Source organism: Hyposmocoma kahamanoa, unplaced genomic scaffold (genome assembly GCF_003589595.1).
Source record: "Hyposmocoma kahamanoa isolate Upper Pololo Valley unplaced genomic scaffold, ASM358959v1 114, whole genome shotgun sequence".
Classification (NCBI taxonomy): domain Eukaryota; kingdom Metazoa; phylum Arthropoda; class Insecta; order Lepidoptera; family Cosmopterigidae; genus Hyposmocoma; species Hyposmocoma kahamanoa.
The window spans coordinates 5,879,714-5,898,834 of record NW_020653383.1 but is presented as its reverse complement, the minus strand read 5'-3'; the positions used below and the strand labels follow the sequence as shown (position 1 = coordinate 5,898,834).

The following is a 19,121-nucleotide window of genomic DNA, read 5'->3' as shown; positions in this document are numbered from 1 at the left end:
AACCCATGGGCGGAGGTTCACCGCTGGTATGTCCACAAGCTGCAGAAGCAAAGTGGACATACCTTCGTGGTAGTGAGCCTCCCCGAAGAACTGGTCCCGGCTGTCCTGGGGCATGACCGGCGCTTCACTTTCCAGTTAGGCACGGTCTACCTCAGGTTCAGATCCAAAAGGGGCCTGTACACGGATACGCCGCCTGAGAAGGCGGACATTAATAAACCACCGATGGATGTCTCCCCGGAGCCCTCTACCTCCTCTGGCATCACCGGAGAAGGGAAGGAGCCCTCCCTGACCCCCGCCTCTGCGGACGAGTGCGTGTCGGGGATGGGAGACATCCGACTGAGCGAGGACGAAGACGAGGAGCTGCTGTCCACTGATGGCGGTTACCCCCTCGCTCAGTAAATCACACATCATACAGTGCAACCTCCACCACAGCCAGGCCGCAACGGTTCAACTCCGGAAATGGTTGGAGGCAAACAACACAGCCGTGGCACTGATCCAGGAACCGTGGATCAGCGCCCGCGGCCAAATAAATGGACTCTCACAGATGAGAGGTAAGCTGATATCAACTACCATCTCAGAAAAACCACGAACTTGCATATATTACTCTAATAATTTACATGTACAGCCACTAACAGAATTCTGTTCCAGAGACCTGTGTGCCGTCAAGCTTTTAGCTGACACGGCCACGGGCCTGCCTGAAGTGGTGCTTGCCTCTGTCTATATGGCGGAGACTGATGTACCACCACCGCAGAAAATGGAACGGCTAATCAAATACTGCGAGCAGAGCGGCCAGCACATCGTCGTGGCCACTGACTCCAATGCCCACCATCCGTTGTGGGGCATGGAACTTGCTAATGACAGAGGAAAGAACCTAATAGAATACTTATTCACAACTAACCTTCAAATCCTTAATAAAGGTACAGTACCAACCTTCGTAAATAAAAGATGCAGGACGATCATAGACCTAACCCTAGCGTCCGAAGGAGCTGTAAATCTTGTCCAAGACTTGCACGTGTCCGAAGAAGCATCCTTCTCGGACCACAGATGGATAAGATTCAACTTAGAAACAACCATCAAAGAACAACAACCGAAACGGAATCCCCGAAAAACCGATCGTAAAATATACATTGACAAACTACACCAGAGCCTGGGGGAACCGGTAGCACCGGGAAGACTGCTGGACACAGCACAGATAGAAACGCAGGTTACAGAACTGACATCAAACATATTGAGCAGCTATAATTCCGCATGCCCACTGAGTGAATCTGCCCCGCGGCAAGGCCAACACTGGTGGGGGCCTGAACTTGAGAGGCTACGCAGAAGGGTAAGGAGACGCTTCAATAGAGCAATGAACACATGCACGGATGAGGACTGGGAAAACTACAAGACGGCCAAATCCAAGGAAAAAAAGCGCATACGATTCAGGAGCACCGCGTCATGGCGAGGCTACTGCGGGAACATCACGTCTTGTGCACAAGCGAACAGAATAAGGAAAATCCTAGGCAACTCAAATTCAACTGAGCTAGGTTCAATACGCAAAATAGACAACACATACACAACTTCCCCTGCGGACACGGAGAGAACCCTACTGGAAGCACATTTCCCAGGATGTAGGTTCGTCCAAGACGAAAGGTGCGAAGAAATGAACTACAATACATCGATCCATAACTGGCGATACGCTGAACAAGTAGTAACATACGAAAAGACAAAATGGGCAGTAAACACCTTTGAACCGTATAAAGCTCCGGGCCAAGATGGAGTATTCCCCGCACTCCTACAATGGGGCGGGGACACACTGGTCCAGCACCTGGTCAACATCTTTCAGGCCTGTCTAGCGTTTAGCTATGTGCCCTACAGCTGGCGAGAGGTAAAAGTCATATTTATACCGAAACCAGGTAAAAACGACTACACTGACGCGAAGTCCTTCAGACCAATCAGCCTCACATCGTTCTTCTTGAAAACATTAGAAAGGTTATGTGATAGAGAACTGAGGGATGGAGCGCTTAAGAACATACCACTACACGGAAACCAACATGCATACAGTCAAGGCAAATCCACTGAATCGGCCCTACATGCCGTTGTGGGCAAGATAGAAGTGGCCCTCAAAGACAAAGCAATCTGCCTAGGCACCTTTATCGACATTGAAGGAGCCTTCGATAAAACCAACTTCTCCAGCATACAATCAGCACTGAGGAGGCACGAAGTGGATGAAGTGCTCATCAGCTGGATTAGCAACATGCTAAAATTAAGAACTATAAAAACAACAGCAAATAAGACCCCATGGGCCATAGTAGCGAAGGGATGCCCTCAAGGAGGGGTACTGTCGCCTCTGCTGTGGAACATAGTCGTAAATGACCTCATCATTAAACTGAACAAAGAACATTTCGATACAGTAGGATATGCTGATGACATAGCTATACTGGTAACAGGAAATTATGCCAATGTACTCTGCGACATTACACAAGCTGCACTCCGGATTGTGGAAAGATGGTGCAGGGCATATGAACTGTCGGTAAACCCAACAAAGACGGAATTGGTAATGTTTACAAACAAAAGACTACTGGGTAACTACCTACTACCCAAACTGTTCAGTACAGAACTACAGATATCAACCGAAGTCAAGTACTTGGGAGTAATACTGGACAACAAGTTGAATTGGAACAAGCATCTGGACAACAAAATTAAAAAAGCCACTATCACCTTCTGGCAGTGCCATAGAATGGTAGGTAAACAATGGGGACTCTCACCCAAAATAACACTATGGCTCTACACAGCGGTGATAAGACCCATGATCAGTTACAGCGCGATAGTATGGTGGCCACGAACCAAACTGACGACCGCAACCGACAAGCTGGACAAATTCCAAAGACTGGCTTGCATGGCAACGACCGGCTGCATGAGGACAACTCCGACTGCGGCCCTCGAAGCGATGCTGGACCTGCGACCCCTCCCAATGTTCATCAGACAGGAAGCGGCGTCAACAGCAGTGCGTCTAAACAGAACCGGCCTTTGGAAGCACATGAGGACCCCACATACAGAAATCCTTCATAAGACAGTCAATGAGGAACCGCTACTGGAGGCGGCTGTGGATAGGATCCCAAAACAGTACATCTTTGACAAAAAATACAAGATACAATTGTTTGAAGATCCAAATGAAGGACTGAACCCCAGAGAGGTCCGCGTCTGGATCTAAAACAAGTTCAGGAACAGGTACTGGGGTATTCTCAGAAGACCTCAATATCAGGATATCAACACCGCTTGGTGACCACAACACAGTATTCCAGGCTGAATGTATGGGCATCAAGTTGGCGGCAGAAGCAATCATAGCGAGAAGAGTAAAGAACCACTCCATTCGAATACTCTCTGACAGTATGTCAGTACTTCAAGCACTGAACAGCTATGACATAAACTCAGGGCTCATTTATGAATGCCATCAAGCACTCATGGAGGTATGTATACAAAACCACTTAACTCTACAGTGGATTAAAGGACACAGCGGCTCACGTGGCAATGACGCAGCAGATGAACTAGCCAGAAAAGGGTCGGAGACGGACGCAGTAGGACCAGAACCCATAGTGTCCCTCCCCTACCAATGGTCCAGAACAACTATACACAAAGGTACAAAAACTTCACATAATATTACATGGACCACCCTTACGGTTTGTAGACAGGCGAGGGAAGCACTCCCAACGCTCAATGCCAGTCTATCACGAATATTAATTAAACTCAACAGGCAAGAGCTTCGCACTCTAACTGCCGCCCTAACAGGTCATGGTCCATACAATAAACACCTTTTCAATTTAGGTATCACAGACAGCCCTCTATGCAGAGCGTGCATGGAGGGGGAGGAAACGGCTGCGCACATCCTACTACAGTGCTCCGGCGTGGCCAACTACAGGGCAAAGTACCTTGGAGTGCCAAGGTCGCTCCCCGAAGTCTTCAGCAAACCGAGGAGGCTGCTGAGATTCCTGGAGGAGCTTGGGTGGCACGAGTAGGACCCTGCACCCACCACACGCAAAATAGGCGCCTTGACGTCGAGTTGCGGACACTAGCCCGTTACACCAAGTACCAAGTACTAAGTAGGGGTCCGCCCAAAGGCGCCCAAAGGCGGACCGGCACCACCGGAGTCGCGGTAGCATTTGAAAGGGACCCCGCGGCTCCGCGGAACACCGTGAGATTTTAGTGGGTATGCTCTTGGGAACCGATATAGTCCGTAACGCATTTTCCTCACGGCAATAATAATAAAAAAAAGGTTAGGTTAAGTTAGATTTAAAAGAAAAAAACGTTTTCCTTTCAAAATTACTTTCGAAGTTATGAAAATTCGAGCAAACGTTATTTCTGGAAAATGTCATTTCGGACTACTGATAGGTAACCCTGAGTAGCACTGAAACTGTTCTGGACAGGCGTGCAGCTTACCACCGGGCAAACGACCTGTTCATCCCGTCACTTGATGTTATTTAAAAAGTACTAGACTTTTCTTTTTGTGAAGAACAAGAAGGATGTATGAAGAATGTAGCACGTTAAGAATGATAGCTACTTCACATTGTCTCAGCTCTGAGTCAATTAACGATGGTGTTAAAGACATTTTTGTGGCTTTTATGACACATTTAACCCCTTATGACCCTGCATACTACAATGGGAAAAGCACTAAACGCCCAATGCACATTAAAATTTACTAAATATAATTACATGCTTCAGGTCCAAGTATACTTAGTTCTCCCCTCAGTTCTCGTCCTCATGTTAGCATGAAAAATGCAAGCGGAATTTTTCAAAGTATATTTCTGGATACTCTATGAACAGAATATATATAAAGCGCTACATTTTAAAGAGATGTTTTCATTATAATTAGTGACCATCGGAAGAATATTGTCAGGGTCAGAATTACAGCATATATTATGTACATTCTGAAGTACACGAGGTCATAGCTTATTTTTTTTGTGGTAAAAATATTTGATCGCATTTGATCTCCATCTCCCTCCTCATGTAGTAGCAGTAGAGCGTCAAAGTCCTTGTGAAAGAGTTCGTCAAGGGAATTACTGCCACCTTACCTATTTCTGCCGACAAGCAGTGATGTCACCATTACTGTGTTCCAGTTTTGAAGGGTAAGGGTGCTGGTGAAATTACAGGCACATGGGACTAGTCAACTAAGTCTCAGGGTGACGGGCGCAGTGAAAGTGCCCGCTCTGAGTGACACTGCAACCGTTATGGACAGACGTGTAGCTTACTATCAGGCGCACGAGTTGTCCGTCCCGTCTCAGGATATCATGAAAAAAAAGTCTCCCATGATAGAAAATGACAACGCAGCATGCACATTTATATAATGCCTGTATAATCTCGACTTGAAAAGGCCCAAGCTATGGTGTGCAGGCAGGGGAATCCACTCGAATATTCTACCAAACAAGAAAATTCAATAGGGTCACGGATCTTCTTGACAGTACTCTAGTACCAGTTTATGTGGGAATCTGAATTTTGTCTCGCTCTTGGGCGTGTGAGGTTCTAAATTGTCTATAATCCAATAACCGCTGCCAGGGCCCTAATACGATTTCGTGAGTAGGCTATCGCGCGGTGGAGTACAATAATCTATGCAGTCCTTAGCCCGCCATATTACAACAACATATATTGCATATCACACCACAAACGCTTACTCCCGATTAGAGTGTAGAACTGAAAGTCTTGGTGATCAGCTAAAACAATCTTTCGATCAAGGAAATAAATTAACTCCGTCGCGCTAACTGGGCATTGGTGGGCGGGGGATGCATTTATGTAGCCCCTCAGATCTTTGTGGCTTAAAGCACTGAGTGGTACTGCAATTGTTATAGACAGACGTGTCACTTGCCACCAGGTGGGCGACATGCTCGTCCCGCCACTTGGTATCATAAAAAAAAATTGCAAAATGGAAAGTATTGGTATCTTTTTGTACAGTAACCGAGTTTGACAATTGTGTGACAATTTTAACACATTTACACCTGTTTTATAGTGTACATATACTTACACCGGTGACGTTTCTGGTAGATTGTTTAGTAAACATTGGTTTCACTATTTATGTTATTAAACACACACGACCTTAATGCTACGAGTTTCAGACGATTTCGATTTGCATGATAGCTAATACAAACAACTTCGCGGAGTCTCGTGGGGCGGTTACACACGTCGACTTTTAGTAGCCATGCAAACGCCATGCAGTAACGATACAAATGCGATGCAAACGCGATACAAACGCGTTGCATGTTTTAAATTAATTAACTCATTTATTTATTTAATGTATTTATTAATTTCCTACCTACAGATTTTTCGTACATAATTATTCAACATAAGAGACTGTATCGATGCAGTTGCGCGTTTGCATCGATGCAATGAAAACGCGCGTTTCACGAACGAGTTTTTGCATCGCTGCTACACTACTCTTACGTATATTGATATTTTTGTACCTAGTATTAGTATCTTGATTATTGAGTATGATTTATGAAATAGAAATGCAATTCTGAATAACTCACAATTTGAGGCACTCTTGTTCAAGTTACCACAAACACACCGTTAAACACCTTTCCTATTTGATGGCATTTTTTAAACATCGAACGACCGCTTCAATTAAATACTAAGTTTTATCGTCATTGACGAATGTTTTCTGCCTCCGAATTGATATTTTAAAGCTATAAAAATCTAAAAATCGAGGAAATTGGTTTATGTACAAAAAATATAATGACTGAAAGGTAAAATAAATTACAATTATTTAAGAAACATACCCAAAAAAATTTAAAAAGACAACCTCACATCACACAATTCTCATTTTAAACTGTTTTAAACTCCTTCTTGCTATCAAACTTGGGCATGATTTGTATGCGTCCGTACACTATACGATACAAGTCGCGCTCCGATGTTTCTATGGAGTTATCACACTTGTCTTATTCTTATTATGTTACATTTCTTGGGCCGAATTTACATTGCAATGCAAGCAAATATTTTAGGACGAAGTAGTATAATATAGCATAATAAATTTCATGTCAATTGTGTAACCTAAAAATTGAATACGAGCCAGAAAACAGGTTACGCGTATTCCAGAGAATTCTTGTGCAGTCTCGGGAATTCCCGCAGCTTCCGCATCGTGTCTAGTTTGTACATTACATAATTCACGTAACGTTCATAACGCTACGTACAATTCGTTATAAAAATTACATTCCTCTATAGTCCATTTGTTTAGTTACTTAACTAAATGTAAACAATTTTGAGATGTCTATTTAATGTGTTGGGAATATTACGAATCACAATTAAACACCGACAATAGAATACACACGTAGTTTATTCGTGAGGCCTACATATTATAGTATGTTAACATCAAAAGCCGCGCGGTCGGAGCGCGGCAGGCGGAACTCTATACAACACGTACAAACGCTGGGTCGCGAACGCGCGAACTGAACGTAGGCGGAGATCTGTCGCTGGCGCACGCCGCGGTGCGCATGCGTAGTGAGTGTATCATGGCTCGTGGATGGTTGCGTGCGCAGATTTCGTCCTTATAAATGAAATACACATTTATAAAATGATTTTTACTTACCTTCAAATACAAAATACAAATACTTTAGCTTCATATGAAATTGCATGCCTTTTCTTATACCTATTGATTTGTAAAGCATATGTTTCAATAAACTACAGTGTATATACTAATAGTGTGGCCAACTTTATTAAAAACTAAATTACATAAAAACCCTTCCAAATATTTCCCTGCTTTTTTTGGAACCTTTTAATCCCTCATAAAATATTCAAAATTAAAATTCTTTCCTATCAATGTAGCGCTCAATCAACTTCTCAAGTAGAGGCCGACAACTGACAACTACACTGCTTTAATGTCTTTTTACCCGAGACTCGGACTTAATGGGAAATTGCCTCTTAACTTGATTTGAGTCCAATTTCCAATACAATTTCTCTATCCGGCAAATGAAATCTGCCGAAGGCCTTTAAAATGCCCGTTTCAGATTAAAGGCATTTTAAAGTAGGGTAAATGAGTTCCTTAAGCCTTGATACAGATTTAAAATAACCATAAACTTCATTAAATACGTTTATAGTGTGGTTTCTACTTCCCTATAGGATATTTCTGTCGTAAAAAGCAACCAAGGATATATTTTTCATGCTTTTCTATAACCCTTTTCTGTCCCACTTCTTAGTCAAGGCTTCTCCATTCTTTTCCCATTGATCCCAGCCTTGGGCATGGACAACATCTGGCCAGTTCTTGAAACAGGAATCTAAAAAACCCTAACGACAAGTCTTTTTGAGTTGTGGGGCTTCCTCTCTGGGGTTATCTTGGTCCACAACTCACATGGCATATAGCAGACGTCACCAGCCTAGTTCCGAGCTACATCGGCAAATTGTTTTGAGCGCAGCGTGATGTTCCTGACACGATCTATTAGTTTTACACCTAGTATGCTGCGCTCCATAGCTCATTGGCGAACCCCGCAATTGAATTTTGGAGCTTCTGTCAATGGACGAATCTGAGCATCGTAGGTATTCATATAGGAGATGGATACCAGCGTCTATCTCTGGGTAATTAGTTTACTACCCAAAAGGTTATCATCACGTTACAGAATGTTTTTGACAGCAGTATTATTAGAGTTTCTCACAAGTGGCGCTGACGGCAAAGAATACGTTTAATCAATACAAAGATCGGCAAAAAGCACATAAAGAAATTCATAAGTTCTGCTGATTCGATTTGTAGCTCCGTTGGTAAGATCGGCGTCTCCGGTGTGGCAACAGACACTGGTTCGAGTCCAGTCAGATAGAAGGAATTTTTCTTTGTAATATTCGAATTTATATCAATAATGATAAAAAACTTGTGTAGTATTTTTACAAAAAATACATGACTTTCATGGTTGTTAAAGACGTCATGGTATCTATTCAATAAAATAAAATATTAAAATAAAGTGGGTTACAACGTTTTAGTGAACAACCACGGAAGGCCTAAAATCCAGGTTGGATTTCTACTCCGGCTGCCAAAACTAAACTCAACATAGGCATAGCGATTGCAACAAGTTTATTATTTTATATAAGTAGTCGAATAAATCTATGTGATGAATTCACTGACTGTGTTCTAGGTATGAGATGCGGTCAAGAATATATATATATATATATTTAAATGTTTGTTAATACCTTGTACCGCTTCAATTGCTTAACAGGGAATTCAAATTGACCTTTTTTTTTTTAAATAAATGCGTACGCATTTGACCTCCATCTCACTTGATTGAAAGTAAAGCGACGATGAGGTCGCAGATGGAGAATGCACACCTTGATAATGCTTATTCACCTCTCGCTTTGAAAAGACCCAAGTTATATCGTTCAGGGAACAAGTCTACGGGCAGAGAATTCCACCTCAGACCTGTTCGGCATATAAATGTGCATGTCGTGCGATTTCACCTTAAAAAATTTTACAATATTGGTCAATTATTAATTTTGAGGCAACTAAAAAATGAAAATTTCTGCCAGGTTTACTGATCGATACTACCGGTATTTGCCCAAGGTCAGAGTGAACAAACATTGGTTCATTCTCGTTCACAACTTACTGTCGATAGACAATGGATAAACGTGGGACTATCTAAAATAAAACAAACATCGTGTTATGACTTTAAACTTGTATTTTTCAATAGTCTTTTAGCCGTCAATTGCAATCAAAAATATTTCTTACATTCTTAAAATAAGGTGTACTGTTATGTGCCCTTAACGTTGATATACTGAGTGGAAAACTTCTCAGATCGCGGCCAACAAGTCGCAGGCGGGCTCTGTAGTCTACAATAATAAAGGCAACGTTCAACTTTCGTTAATTAATAATACAACTAAGAGCAACTACAATCTCAGTTTCAAAGAAAGCTTGCGAAGAAAGGAATAAATCTTCATTAAATCGCGGTTATCTCAAGGAACCACTTTCCTCCGAGTTCTAATAGATTCCTTGTAGGAACTTGTGCAGTATTATAAATGGTAATTAGGTTAACTGGTTATGAGAAGAGGATCGTTCACGTTTTACTTTAAATAATTTTCATTTATATGGATGTAAGGATAGATTTCGATATCTGGTACTCCACCTTGATAGGCGTTTAACATCATCCGCCGGGCCTTATGCCCGCTATTCTCGAGCCAAGCGCCATATCGCGAACAGATGGCAAACGCCCGTACGGAATGACTCTCATCCCTTTGAGTATGGGCCAGGCACTTGTGTGGGACGCCACATGTGCCGACACAAATGCCCCATCCCATCTCCAGCACACCAGCAAGAGGGCTGGCTTTGGAGTCGAAACACTTGGCCCATGGGGTCCCAGTGCCCTTCATCTGAACAAAATTTTATCGAAAAAATTAATTGACTGTCTGGGAAACCCAAGGGCCGGCAGCTACCTTACCCAACGCATCAGCATAGCAATACAAAGCCAGCATCTTGGGCACCTTGCCGAGGGGACCCAATTTTATTCATGTAATTTAAAAATCCTAGTTTTACTTCCTATTAGTTAAGCTTTCATTGTCTTTTTTACCTTACCTGTATATATTCACTTTTTTTTTAATAAAGCAAACATGGAGAGAATATAACAAAGAAAAAGAAAGAGAAACGAACATGCGCTATAAACGTCACATTTTCATAACACTTGCTCGTAAATGATATGATTGCATGGTGGCTAACTTGACTATAATGCCCCAAATAAATACCTCGGGCCTTTTCTATTCCCATTACAGCCTTTGTCGGCAAGAAAATTTTTTCATATGTAGCAGAACATACTTCCATATCCATACCATAGATCAGGTTCAAATTCAAGTAAGAAGGTTACTAAAGTCCAAATCAAAACATTCGCTTATAATGTTATCTGAACAGAAATTTAATTGCAATTCTGCAATATACTACTTAAATACTTATTTATTAACAATTTCTCTTAATTGATTTTAATTATTTTCTGTATAAAAATTTTACAATTTTTTTTTACAATCCATCATGGCTGCAGGTGTCTTTGCATTTTACAACATTTTAGTTCGAATATGAAGAACAGCTAAAAAAACAAAAAAACCGCCATTTTCAAAATCCATAATTGTTGTGTTGTGAATCATGAAACATGATGAAAAACACTGTATGTATCACGAACTCGAGTTATTAAAACCCTCAGACTTCGGCTTCTAATAGTTATTACTAAACATCGTTAGTAATTTTTATTTATCGTCTTCAATATACAATGTACTATTGTGGCTCTTGGGCCGAAGTTGCAAACTATCAATAAACAACAAGTTACTTATATATAAAGTAATCCGAAGACCACAGTGGACTTATACAACTCTGGAGCTGTACCAGCGGTTCCAACATCCAATGTCTACAAAAGGTTCAAAACATGATACTCCGAACTATAAGCAATGTGCCCTAGTATATCACTAACATAGAAATCCATGAACACCTGTAAGTAACCACAGTCATAGAAGAGATTGCCAATTCAGTTCAGTACTTCTCCAGCCTATGCTGGAGAAGCACCCTAATGCAATGGCATCACGACTCTCAACGAAAGATATCCTATTCAGAGTGAAATTGCAGGGGATGTCTGTATCAATGTCTCTACATGATATTGAACCTGGAACTCATTTGCTTAAAGCGAAAAGCACTGATTGCAAATTAAACACAAAAGAAATAGTGATGGTAAAGGATTGTTTAACGTAATCTAAGGAGTTGCTTTCCGAATTCTGTACTTCCGAATACATGTGCATAATACTTAAGTAATAACTATGACCATAACTACGAATATGTTCTTATAAAAATTATTAACTAACTATAGATATTGACTGACGTTGTTCAGCATATCGACACTTTCAAGTCCCCAATTGTAATTTTTTTGTTTTCTAGGGCTGACTATATTTCTGATGATATAAAGAAAAGACAAAGCCTCGAATGATGTCATTAAAATGCACACGTTACATTACGTTACAATCATGTTGCTCGAATTGCGGAAACTAATGTTGCAATCATTATTCTAAATTAAATTTCAAGGACGAGATGGGTAGTAACTGTTAATTAACAACAACGCTGGGCTATTGTGTTTTGTGTTCTGTGCCTATAGTATTAAAAATATTTAAAAATAATAAGGCAGTATGGCAACCCTATAAATACACCAACTACATAGGGTGCATTATAAGTTTCCGGAACTGGCCACTCACATAAACAATATTTAAAAAGTAATCATAACATTTGAAAATGGAACTCTTTGGCGGTAGAATACAGTTTGTTTCATCTGACTGTCACTGGTTTTTACAAGGTGGCATCATTTTAGAAATTGATTGTCTGCATCACCATGGATTTAACTCGTGAAAATTTTCGTAGTGTGACTTTCTACGACTTTAATTGCAATTTAACAGCTCAGCGAAGCTTCGCTCGGCTTCAAACTGCTTTTGGCGATAACGCATGATGCAAGATGACTATTTATAGCTGGTTTGCAGAATTCAAACGCGGTCGTGGGAATCTCAGTGACGAATTTCATGTTGGTCGCTCGTCTCTGCTGTGAACAAAAATATCGATGCTGTACGCCGTATGAACAAAACAGACAGGCATGTGACATACCATGAGATCGGTGCATCTTTAGGCATAGACATAAGTCAAACACAATCAATACTACAAAAACATTTGGGTGTGAAAAAGCTGTGCTTTCGGTGGATCCCACACAATTTGACTGAGGCTCAAACAACGGATCGCGTCACTTGGTGCAATGCCATGCTTACCAGATTCAATAAACGGGAGTCAAATTTGGTGTGGGACATAGTAACAGGTGACGAAATATGGATTTGTAGTTACGATCCAAAAACAAAGCAGCAATCGAGCGTATGGGTCTTTCGAGATGAGCCAAAACCAACCAAAGTAGCGCGCATGCAAAGTGCCTCTAAGCGGATGATTGCTTCTTTTTTTAATAAAATTGGACACGTGGCTACTGTTGCTTTGGAGAATCGTCGCATCGTGTATTGTGCAATCACTATACACGATAAGTGTACCAATGTACACAACCATTTGTTTGCCGGAAGTTATTGATAAACTCCGTAAAAATAACCGTAAACCTCTCGTAAACCCGTAAACCTTCTCACACGGCCAGTCAGTCAAATGGATTTTGAAAGGTGAACAACGTTGACCTTATGAGCCATCCCGCGTACAGTTCCGATCGCACCTTGTGACTTTAATTTATTTTGTTTTTAACGATTTTCATCACCTGAAGAGGCTGTCGAAGAGTATGAAAAATATGTTTAAAAGATTCTCACGGAGGAGTGGCATAAATGTTTTTAAAATTGGTTCATTCGTATGAAATGGAGAATATTTTGAGAAACAATAATTTAATTTCTAACCATTTATAGTATTTTTTCTTATTCATTCCGGAAACATAGTGCGCCCCACGAATAACAGATAACAAGTTCGTTCGAAATCTAAATTGAAAGTCGGAAGTTGAGTTGTATGTAATAGATAATTGGCGCGAAAAAAAACCGTCCATTTTTTTCATCTAGTCACCAAGTAAAGTAATAATTGAATTGGTAAACTCGGGAAATATGTATTTGTAGTTCTTAAGTTTTAACTGAATGTCACGATGTTTGACCACCATGATAGTCAACTATTTTTGTGAAATTACTCCACTAGTCTGTGTTAATCTTCGACACAAAGATTGAACACTACGAAAAAATTGATTCGATCGGACTAGATTTGAACCAATGTCTTCCAGCAAACCGTGCCCGACGCTATGCCAATGCAATTTTTTTTTATTGTGCACTATGGTCGACTTTTAAACTGTTTACTTTCTTATATTTCTCAACTTTTTAAAAAGATAACTTTAAAGTGTTAAGCCAGCGTTAGGAATCATTATAAAGGTGTATTCTCAGCAGACCTGCATTGCTTATAGTCCGGCTAAATCGTCTCATTTATAAAACAGCCAATCTTTCAGCGTTAAATGTGACATTCTATTCATTGCGCGACTGTGCTTATTAAAACGTGTTCAAAAAATCGAATGCAAAATATAAGATTTGACGCAGAAAGGCATTCTAATTTTATGCTGGCAGATAAAGCGAACGCATCTGTATGGATCAAATACCTGCGCTTGCTGATCAAAAATGATGTCTCCAGGCCTGTGTACTTACCTAATAGTATATAATAGTATATTAGTATAGTAGTATAATGGTATAATAGTATATTAGTATATTAGTATATTAGTATATTAGTACATTAGTATATTAGTATATTAATATATTAGTATATTCGTATATTAGTATATTAGTATATTAGTATAATAGCATAATAGTATAATAGTCTAACTTCACTCAATGATTGGTAATAGACCTCCCACCCATCCACGCTCCGTGGCTTTGACGACGTTTCGATGTTGTCTTTCTATATCGACTCGTGGCCAGCATTCCGTTGCCACTTTATTCCGTCTATCACCATCACCCTTCGCAATATATCCGCTCTGTTTAAACTTCATTATCCGTTCTCCTACATTCTGGATCAATCAGTAATTAGAGTCCACATATTAGACTCCAGAGTAGGTAGTGCCATTTATTGTCGTGTACAAAGGCAAAAATAGTATTATGAAATAGGATGGCCAAGCTTAAGATGCTCTCTTGCGTTTATTATAAAGAAAACTTACAAAGACAGAAACTCAAAGTATAATGATCCTTCAAGCGCGGTCAACACATAATCTCAGCACAGAGTACTAAAAAAACCGACCTCAAAAGTACGTGGAATTACATCTATTTGCCAAGTTTTATTGAAATATCCCCCAGTTCACCACTATACAGGACTTGATACAGGAGATTATAAAAATCGGTTCTCAGTACTCAAAGTACATTTAGAGAGAAAAACGCCTTAGATTGGAGAATAGCAAAACCAACCATTGAAATAATTGCTCCTTAAGTAAAATTTAGGCGCTATTTATAAAAATGAATGTTCCTGCGTGATCAGTCACCCTTAGAGGTGGATGATTTTTTTTAAATGAAATGGGACCACTATGGAGGTTCCCTCTTTGCAACAAAAAAGAATCATACATCGAGTAACATACATACAAAAAAAAATACAGTCAAATTGAGTATATCCTCCTTTTTTTGAAGTCTTTAAAAATGCTGTTACACCGAATTTTTTTTTAAATTTATTGAATATGTTATAAAATTTTACATTATTTAATGTTTTTTATTTCATTGTCATGGTAAAACTGTTAATCGTTATCATCTTTCCAACAAAAAAAGAATCATAAAAATCGGTTCGCAAATACCGGAGTTATCGCGTAATATACATACAAAAAAAGACCTTACAGTCGAATTGAGAAGCTCCTCCTTTTTTTTTGAAGTCGGTTAAAAATGGAGTTTGAACTTAGTTTGGAAATTATGCTAAAAAACACAGACACGATTTAGAAACTAAAGTTTAGGGTCGTGATTTATCAATTTTGCGTTAAATTACAATTTGCAAAATGACACGGGGTCAAAAACTCGTAAAGTTCCATGAAAAGGACCAAACTTTATGCATTGTTTTTAAAAACAATACAACGTTTTCTATTCACTCTGAGGAACTCGACCGTAGGAAATATAATACATTTCTAATATTACAAAGTAATATTTATATGTCTGCCATCATTAAATTACGAAATACCTAACATGCCTCTTAATATCAAGTTATATATTCCAGACATTGTGTTTAATGACGTAGTAGTATATCTAACGTATATTCGTATAAGGAAATTGCTTCTAATCTCTCAATTTTACACAGAACAGTATAAGTAACACTACTGAGATTGTAACTGATACCGTGTACCGTATCAAGCCGTCTTTTTCCCGGGAAGGGCGCAATAAATAAAGCGAATGGCGATGGGCGAATGCTATCACATGCACCTGTCGCTATTTTAAGCTAGAGCCGCTCGTTAGCGTGGAGATAGCTTTTTTCCATTCCGTTTTCATTATTCCTCATTTCCGATGTTATGTTTACGTCCAATTAAAAATACTTGTTGCGTTTCTTCTTAGCTTGTAATTGTATGACACTTCTTTGTAAAGGTTTGTGTTATTGATTTGATTTTAAGTTTAGGAAGGGCGTTGACAAACTTGCTACGTTACGACTAAGCACTATAATGGTGTAAACTGTGTGCGGACGCAGACGAATCTTCTTATACATTATTTTTTTACATAGTTTGGAATTTCTTTTTGTATCAGTAGAGCTGCTTATGAAAGATTTAGCTGAGGAAAGTACTGCCACCATTTTGCCAACTTATGTCTCAGGGTAACGGGCACAGTAGCAGTGCGTCTCAGATCTTTGTGATTTAAAACTCTGAGCGCCACTGGAACTGTTATGGACAGGCGTGTCGCTTACCAACAGGTGCAGGACTTGTTCGTCCCGTCACTTGGTATCATTTAAAAAAATACAGGCACTTATTACTTTTCAACATATCCCTCAGGGTGACGGGCATAAAGGCAGTGCCTTTGATATCTTTGCGATTTAAAACTTTAAGCGGCACTGCAACACGCCTGCTCCTACGGGCGTGTCGCTTACCAACAGGCGCACGATTTATTCGTCTCAATACATGCTATAATAACGCATACAATCAACATAGCCCCGCACTAGGGAAACCCTGTGTCGCAGGTGCGACACACAGATAACACAAAGGTGGTCACACACATAGACAACCTCAAATTACACCCAAATTCGCGAGACAAATAAATTTAGGCCATACAAATATTTCTCCCGGTCCCGGAATCGAACTTGGGACCTCTGCGTGGAAGTCCGGCATGGCAACCGTTCGGATACGGAGGCAAATTTATAAATGACTTCTTAGATAGAATAATTTGGCAGAAAGAGAAAATTTGATTGAGCTAAACGGATTATACTGCCTTGGATTTTTGTCATTCAGGTACGCAGATGATGTAAGAGTCATTAAAATAAAGTTTTCTTTACATCAGCTTTTGAATATCAAAAGAAATATATAAAAAAGACGCCTGTCAAGAATAGCCAGTTTGGTTGTGCTTCTGGGACTTTTTTTTATGATACCTAGTGATGGGACGAACAAGTCATGCGCCTGAAGGTAAGCGACACGCCTGACCACGGCAGTTGCAGTGCGACTCAGAGCTTTAAATGGTAAACATCGAAGGGGCACTGTCAGTGCGCTCGTCACCCCTGATACTAGGAATTGGTTAGGTTAGGTTAGCCCCAGCCCCCGCGGCGGATCTGATGGCAGGCTCCGCCGCGGGGGCTGGGGGAGCAGCCATTGAACTTCACAGTTGAGTGGATGCTGTCCTGGCCCCCCATGGCCCCTGGGTAGCCGACTCGGGGGAGTTCGTTGCCCAGCATAAAGGGGCCCGGGATGGAAGGCTCGTCTGGTGTTCGGCGAGCCTCACATTCGGAGTCGGGGGACCGACGTGTCTCCCTTTTCGGGGAGGGGCTGCGCAGGGCGCGGCCAGCCGCTGATGGGGGTGCGGACGAGTGCCACAGCGTACCCGTACCCCCACCTACAGCGGAGAGGAGGAACACTCCGGGGGTTTAGTGCGGTCGGGCTGCTCTCCTTCAGGGTTCAGCCCAGTCCCACATAACCCCGGCTCTGTCCCCGCGGGGCCTGGGTGTCTGTAAGCAGATTCCCCCGGATTAACAAGAAAAAAAAAGTTAGGTTAAGTTAGGGGTATCTGTAAGCAGATTTAAGAGATTGCAACTGTGTCTACAAAGTTCGATTTTTCGTTTCTACTATTTATTTCTGACTGTCTGAATTTAAGTTACATAAATTTTACACGATTTGATTTATTCTTATTAAGAAGTAGGTTTATTAACTAAAAATGCATCTACTTTGAAATAGCATTATTCACTGCATTATAGTAATAATAATAATAATAATACCGCTCACAATCAACATATAGATAGGATAGGCACACTAGCGTCATTCAACTTTGAATAATAAGACTGTATCTTCAGCAAACAATACTATTTCAAGTTTTGCGCTTTCCACGAGGCGAAATACATATAAAATAAGAACAAAAATGGATTTATATTTGAACCTTGAGGGACGCTTATGCAAACTGCAAGCCCTAATGACATTGGAATACCGTTGACATTGATCTTTTGCACCCTATCATTAAAAATGATCCAAAAGAATCTTGGTAAGGTTTGATTATAGAATGAAGTTAGTTAATTCAGTTTAAGGCATCCGAAGTTTCACTGCCAGTTCGATTTGCACCAACATACTGTATTTAATTATACATGTTTATTCCAAAATGATAATAAAATGATTTTCACCTTTTACGTTTACTTAAATAATAAATTTATTATTAATAATAAACATAAATTACTATCTATCTATACTAACTGAATTAAATGAACACGAAAACTACATTATAAAGACTATAATATTAACGGTCTAATCTATATTTACTGCGTTTTATATTCCAGAATACGTTATTTATCCGCTCACGCGATGCGCTCCTCCAACCGCAAAATGGCGGCTATTTGGTTTCGCAAATTAGAAAAGCATTCAGTTTAAATACAAGTTTTTATAAATAAAAATTATTATTCTGCACTGTTAAATAAATACCCTCCGTACTATCAACAAAAACATCTCAAATAAAATGCAATAATACATCGCAAATCCTGCACTTAAAAAGCACTAATGAAATTTTTGGTGTACTTGGATAAATATGATAATATTCCGTTTGAGTGGTTCTAACGTTTACCATGAAATTACTCCTTAAAGTATAGTTTATAAACATTTATATTCAGGGTAAACTAAAAAACGCTACTTACAGTATATATTCAGTAAATAAACACCGAAATCACCAGCCCAAACAATAACACACACGATTGTCGTGACGTATTTTTGAAGTTGTTTATTTTTTGAAATGACAGACCCAGGCATTAAAAACTTTATGGTTTGCTAGAGTAGTTACCGAAATAGCAATTTTTATAAGTTCTTTTACTTGTTATAACTTCGATATCCGATAAATCGGTATAAAATCATCACCGGCACCTGTAGGTGTGGTATGCGTCCACGGCTGCATGTATCGCATGAGCGGATATGTAATTGTTTAACGAAATTTAAACATTACAACATAGACTTTACAATTTTCAATCACCATCATCATCAACTCATTTGTACGTCCGACTGCTGGGCACGAGTCTCCTCTCAGACAAGGGT

General features: G+C 40.1%; 1 protein-coding gene across 1 annotated transcript; it reads left to right on the top strand.

Annotated features, from left to right (window-relative positions):
• Positions 1 to 459: 459 nt before the first annotated feature.
• Positions 460 to 7,514, top strand: LOC113239381. Its single transcript, XM_026476367.1, has 3 exons — positions 460 to 551; positions 649 to 1,324; positions 7,323 to 7,514. The coding sequence occupies exons 1-3, from the start codon at positions 460 to 462 to the stop codon at positions 7,512 to 7,514; spliced, it is 960 nt and encodes a 319-aa protein (XP_026332152.1).
• The last annotated feature ends 11,607 nt before the right edge of the window (positions 7,515 to 19,121 follow it).

Excerpts from the sequence above, each read along its gene's own strand:
- LOC113239381 (XM_026476367.1), top strand. The coding sequence starts at position 460 with ATGGTTGGAGGCAAACAACACAGCCGTGGCACTGATCCAGGAACCGTG. Across the intron at positions 552-648 it reads TGGACTCTCACAGATGAGAG|AGACCTGTGTGCCGTCAAGC; the intron begins GTAAGCTGATAT and ends ATTCTGTTCCAG. Across the intron at positions 1,325-7,322 it reads TTGAGAGGCTACGCAGAAGG|TATGTTAACATCAAAAGCCG; the intron begins GTAAGGAGACGC and ends TACATATTATAG.